Source organism: Pyrus communis, chromosome 2, assembly GCF_963583255.1.
Source record: "Pyrus communis chromosome 2, drPyrComm1.1, whole genome shotgun sequence".
Classification (NCBI taxonomy): Eukaryota; Viridiplantae; Streptophyta; class Magnoliopsida; order Rosales; family Rosaceae; genus Pyrus; species Pyrus communis.
Genome location: NC_084804.1, coordinates 1,688,803 through 1,694,745, shown reverse-complemented (window position 1 = coordinate 1,694,745; position 5,943 = coordinate 1,688,803). Strand labels below are relative to the sequence as shown.

Here is a 5,943-nt window from a genome sequence, read left to right as displayed (position 1 = left end):
AAAATTTAATCCATCTTGCACTTGGAGCTTTGGTCAGAACTGGTTAAAATCGAAATTTCCAATCCATCTTGCACTTGCACCCACCCCCCCCCCGAGTATATGCTTCAACATGAATCACACAAGGGTAGATTGATAAAATGGAAATCTTTGGTAAAATGTCCATCCATAAAGTACTTTATCTGATTGATTACGGATGGGCATTTTACCATAAATTTTTATTGTATCAATCTACCCTTGTGTGATTCCTATTAAAGCATATACTTGTTGGTGGGTGTAGGGCAGACGATTTCAAAGCGGACTCCCATTTATTAGATAGAGAAGTTCTAAATAATCTATTGGCTTGGACTTTCAAGCCCAACACCTAATTTTGGTCCAACTCAAATCGCAAATCTAGGCGGATGAAACTGCCCTGCATTACAATACCCCTTCCGGTCAAGCACCGTGGATACTTCGGTTCAAAATAAACCGGCAGCAGCTCGCTTTCCCTCCTCGGACCTCAGTTAATGGCAAGCGCTCTTAGAAGACTTGCAGCTGCATTCTGCTACTCGCCACATCTCCAATTCGTTCGAAGCTTCTCTCTGTTGCGCTTTGGAAATAGTTACCGTTCCTTCGTGTCTTCGGCTTCGTCTGGTATGCCCCGAACCTGCTTGTGAAAATGTCTCTTAGACAACACCTATTTTGTCATTAACCGCCATTTCTGCACTTGCTCTGTATTTCAAGATCAGAGGAGTGTGCTCCAACTGGTCATCCAGAATTCCGACAATGGAAGAACGGAGGTGGGATTTTCCACAAGTCTGCCTGCATTAACCCAACAGTTTTCATAGAGTTTGGTGCTGTTGTTCATTCTAAATCCGTTGTCTGCGAACATGTTTGTATTGGTTCTGGAGCTGTCGTTGGACCTTCGGTTACAGTTGGGCAATCAACGAAAATTGGGTAATGATCAAACTTTTAACTTGTCATTGCCTTGTTAATATTTTTGCTTGATTTTGATGGAGTAACTACGACAATAATCTCTGCAGCTACAATGTTGCACTCAGTAATTGCAGCATAGGAGATTCGTGCATAATCCACAGTGGCGTATGCATCGGTCAAGATGGTAAGGCCACTTATTGTAGGCTTTTACTCATTTGGGAATATTGATATGGATCAATCAGCTTAGTTATGATTTAATGTGAATAGTGTTTGATGTATGGCGATGGAAAATGTGATGTTTGGTGGGATGTTTGTTTAACTACAGGATTTGGATTTATGGTGGATGAGCATGGGAATATGTTAAAGAGGCCTCAAGTTAGTGATGCTTTTATGTACTCGAATTGATGTCCTTTTGTTTTCTTTATCTTTCTTTGTGTTTTGAATATTTTTCTCTGATAATGTTTGAATGCAATCACGATATGTTAGTTCTTTAGGATCAACATATTCAATTTCGTAGTAGTTCGTTACATTGCATTAATCATTATTGGGGCAAGAGTGTCTTCATATATATGACTTGTATGACAATAAGAGGTTATTTATGCATTTTCATCCAACTGTAGAAATCGAAGCATCTTATTGTATGTATTTCTTGTTCTTTTCCACATCCCCAAGATGCTGAATGCTAGGATTGGAAACCACGTGGAGATTGGTGCAAATACTTGCATTGACAGGGGCAGGTTAGAAATAGAGCCTTGGATATCAACTGATTTCAGATGCATGGTTATATTTTCTGAATAAGTTTGTACTTGGATTCTGTTAAAGTTTGAATAATAATTTATAACATTGTTTGGTTTATGCAGTTGGAGAGATACCGTTGTAGGGGATCATTCAAAGATAGACAATTTAGTTCAGGTTAAGTTTTGCTTTTTAAGTTCTTGGGTAATTTTCTGGAATAGTATACAATTATCCGTTTGTTCGTTTCTTGTAGATTGGTCATAATGTAGTTATTGGGAACAATTGCATAGTTTGTGGACAAGTTGGGATTGCAGGCTCAGTGACGTAAGTTCTTTTTATGTCCCCCCTGTTTTTTTCTGATTTAGAAAGCCCACCGTAACATGATTCACTTTCACTTCAACAACTTAGCCGATGATTCAGAAGATCTACCAAATCTGATGGCTGTCCCTTTTTTCTATTGTAGGATAGGAGACTATGTAACTATGGGAGGGAGGGTAGCAGTTCGTGACCATGTATCCATTATATCAAAGGTATTTTCTTACATACAATGGCCCAATCTGGTAGTAGTCAAAATTAGTCATTGCTTGTCACTTGTTAAAGAACTCAGTACAGGATTTAAATATCATTTGAGTTTTGAAGTTTGATGTTACTTTATTTTTTAGTTTTTCTACTGATTTTATTCTTTTTCGTGCTCTCACATTTTTTCATTGGTTAACAAATATTTCTGAATATAATTACGTGGACTTTGAAGGTACGGCTTGCTGGTATGAGCTGTGTCATGAAAGATATTACAGAACCTGGAGATTACGGTGGCTTCCCTGCTGTAAGTATTATGTTGTACTCTACTTATGAAAAATGAGAATAACAAGAAAAATTGTTTTCATGTATTGTGTACCCAAAATAATGGAGCTGGAACTGTGGGTGATTGTTGGATGTTTGGGATATATAAACAACATAATTCTGGTTGCGTTTTAGGTTCCAGCCCATGAGTGGCGAAGACAAGTTACAAACTACAGTCGGACATCAAAACAGCGGAACCCTGAGAATCATTAGAAAGGAAAATCAGGTGCACTCACATGTTATTAAACCTTGAAACTGAAATTTAGATGGAATTTTGGTTGGGTTTGCGCCAGCTCTCCTATTAATATTAAGGCATAAGTCAAGAACTTGTTCTTAATTCTACTGTTGTATTGTTATTTATGACTCTAAAATGGAGTTAGAAGTATGTATCATTACAATTGTGCAGGTCATTTGCTAAACTGTTGAATTGTGTGATCTACTACAATAAAAATTGGAACAATTACGAGTATATAATTTACAAGCAACAATATGAAGGTAAGGGAAGCCATATTGTAAATTTACAAGAAAACATCTAACCCAGTAATCGTCGGCTATTGCTCCTTCTCCATTTCTTGGAAGCATGGCTTAGCTTAACTTTCTTCTTCTTACCAGAAATCTTACCATCTGAACCGATAGGTAATTTACCGTGCAAATCTAGCCCATGATGCTTACTCCTCACTCCCCATGTTTTATATTGAACCCGAGTTAGTAAAGCCACCTTCAATTCTGCAGTTGCATTCAATATGGAATTGCGAAAAGTTTTCCAAACTCGTGGGTTGACATCAACAAAATCAATCACTTGACGGGTTTTACCTTTTCCTTGCCGAAAAGCAGGTATGTGTTTCTCCCCAACACTATCGGACCCATACAAGAACGTTAAAACTGCCTCATCATAGTAAATGCTAGAGTCTTTGTTAGGATTTTTTATTTGAAGGCCATATGTGAGAGAACCATTGTGTCCCCCGCCCCCTAAATCAGATTCTGGGATGGTAATATCCACGATGGTATACTCAGGGTCCTTTGGACGTAAGGCCACCCATAGACAGAGGGCTAGGAGTCCCAAGAAAGCTAGAAATTGCATAGCCCAGCAATTGAAAGTCGTTGCTTCACACATTTCTCCGTCTGAGGATTAGATTCACTTCAAAGTTTTAAATGAATTGGGTTGCACTAGTAGTTTATATGAGGATTCATAAAAAGGAGGAGAAAAGTAGGAGTATCAGAGGGTCCTTGTAATCCAAGTTACAAGAGGATATGTGCTTTTCTTCTTGACATTGAAGGATAAAGTCTGGTACATCTGTAGGTCAGGGATTGTATGTTAGGCAACTTGGAATCCTTGGAAGAGAAGGAACATGATTTGGGTAAGCTTTTCTCGTTCCTTACTTGCGTAGGAGTCTACCCAATTCGGACCCGTTTTATGATAGTGATTCTGTTGAATATCTTGATTATCCCCTAAATTCCCTTGGATCCGATTTGAAGACGAATCAAATGGCATCGTAAGCTTCATTAAGGTAGTGTTTATGCTTTGAGGATGCACAAATCATATGTAACATGTTGGAGTTTGAAAACAAAATTTCTTTTCTTGCATCCAAATAGCTCATATTAGTGTTTATTGCTAAGCCAATATAGCACAAATATTGTACATGATCATCTTTTAGTACAAAAGCCAATATAGCACAAATATTGTACATGATCATTTTTTCTGTCTAAAAGATTTATTTTCGTCTTTACATTCGAGGAAAACATGGAAAGCATGTCGAAAAGTGTGAGAGATTGTCAGCAGTCTTTGCATTTGGACTTTTTCTTCTTCTTTGCGTGACCCGTGACATATTTTTACTCAAAAAACAAGTGTCATTTGAAGAAGTGAAAAGTCTAAATGCAAAGGTTAGTGCAACTGTTGCTAGCACTTTGCAAATTGTTACAGAGGAACAAAAGTTAACGGAACAAGAAAAGAGGAAAATTATGCTTGAAGGCCTTTCTAGAGGTTCTAATCACACAAGCACCACATCAGCGCTTTGTCGTAAAAACCGTTGAGGTTCTGCAAAATACAGTAACAATTTCTGAGGTTTCAATTTGTTTTCACAATTCCTTTTAAAGTAAAATTATAACGGTTTTATTAGAACATTAAGAAACGGTATAAATTTCAATAACATCCTGAATTAAAAAGATTTGCACCACAAATTCAATAATTTGAACCAATTAATGTAGAAAGATTGCACAACAAATGAAAAAATCACACAAAGAAAGGGAAAATAAAAACATCAATTAATTTACAAACGAATTTAAAAAATAAAAATGTCCCAACTCAGGTGAAATACACAGGGCATCTCCTATCTTTAGAAATGGGCAAGATCAAGCCGTCCTGGCCCACATCAACATCACAGTTGGCGTGCATCCGATGACGCCTGCTATCCCACGCGTGGATCTTAAACCTAATGGTAGCCGTAAATTCAAGACGAAACACGACCGTTCCTTTTTTACGATCATTCGTGAACTCCATCCAACGCTGGTTATTCACTGTTAAGGTGGCCCCCTGAAACGACCCCGTCACGATCGTCGTATTCTTTGGGCCTTGATAAAACGGGTCCAGTAAACCCATGATTGACCCGATCCGTTGGTCCCTATAATACACCGTCGCGTCCATCGAATCATAATATATGCCTATATTATGGTTCGCGTTACGGGCCGTGGCATTGAACATTATCTCCGCATTTGCGAACCCGGTTTCTTGACCCAAACCCGGAACTGAAAATGCATGGATGTGAAATCTAGGGCGGTGGGGACGTAGGCTGAGCCATAGTATGAACGTTATCATACCAAGGATGAGGAGGAGGCTTAAGAAAATGGTGCATATGAGCTTGGAGACCCGGGTGGTGAGGCTTTCGCGGACGCGGTGGGCGTAGTACCGGGTGGTGTGTTGACGCTTCATGGGCCGTTGTTGCTCTGGGGTGGTGGAGTACTGGATCGGCAGCCGGTCGGAGTTGAACATATTCTGGGAGAAAAGAATGCCTGAGAAAAGAATGCGTGGGAGGAGGGTTTTGGTGAGCAGGACGGAAGTGTTCGTTAATGTAGTTGGTTTTATATATGTTGTGAAGTGAAGCGACGTTAAAGCATTTTGGTCTTTTTGCATGCAGAAAGAAAAGAATATTAACAACAGTATATCAATAGGTTTTGCATATTCATGCTCATTGTATACGAAAGAATAAATGTTTTTAAGGATTCTGGAAAGTATATAACGAATTTCTAAAAAGGAAATAATCCTGTGAGCCGGGGATCCGAAAGGTTTATTTGCTTCATTCATGAACATGGCACTAATTGTTAGAATCCTTTAATTATTCATCGTAGTATTAATCAAAGTCTGAATAATTAATCAAATATATAAGGTGTGATTGTGACAGTATCGTCGGATACCTACTTTACATACATGTTACAAGTTATGACATTGTTTAGGCCTGAAAT

The 5,943-nt window shown here is 38.5% G+C and overlaps 3 protein-coding genes across 5 annotated transcripts; 1 reads left to right on the top strand and 2 right to left on the bottom strand.

Moving 5' to 3' along the window:
- Nucleotides 1–361: 361 nt before the first annotated feature.
- On the top strand, nt 362–2,923 carry LOC137726557 (probable UDP-3-O-acylglucosamine N-acyltransferase 2, mitochondrial). Of its 3 annotated transcripts, none has more exons than XM_068465491.1 (10): nt 362–630; nt 726–933; nt 1,038–1,096; nt 1,238–1,287; nt 1,585–1,649; nt 1,773–1,824; nt 1,901–1,971; nt 2,111–2,177; nt 2,399–2,470; nt 2,623–2,917. In XM_068465491.1, the coding sequence occupies exons 1-10, from the start codon at nt 504–506 to the stop codon at nt 2,698–2,700; spliced, it is 849 nt and encodes a 282-aa protein (XP_068321592.1). In that variant the 5' UTR covers nt 362–503; the 3' UTR covers nt 2,701–2,917. The 3 variants fall into 3 exon arrangements, with proteins under 3 accessions (XP_068321592.1, XP_068321593.1, XP_068321591.1); XM_068465490.1 differs by having other exon boundaries at nt 364–630; nt 1,020–1,096; nt 2,623–2,915; XM_068465492.1 differs by lacking the exons at nt 1,901–1,971; nt 2,111–2,177 and having other exon boundaries at nt 1,020–1,096; nt 2,623–2,923.
- Nucleotides 2,924–3,013: 90 nt separating this feature from the next.
- Nucleotides 3,014–3,943, bottom strand: LOC137726559 (protein NDR1-like). Its single transcript, XM_068465493.1, has one exon. The coding sequence runs from the start codon at nt 3,599–3,601 to the stop codon at nt 3,020–3,022; it is 582 nt and encodes a 193-aa protein (XP_068321594.1). The 5' UTR covers nt 3,602–3,943; the 3' UTR covers nt 3,014–3,019.
- A 718-nt stretch (nt 3,944–4,661) lies between these two features.
- Nucleotides 4,662–5,493, bottom strand: LOC137723701 (NDR1/HIN1-like protein 10). Its single transcript, XM_068462895.1, has one exon. It carries the CDS (start codon nt 5,471–5,473, stop codon nt 4,790–4,792), a length of 684 nt encoding a protein of 227 aa, XP_068318996.1. The 5' UTR covers nt 5,474–5,493; the 3' UTR covers nt 4,662–4,789.
- Nucleotides 5,494–5,943: the final 450 nt, after the last annotated feature.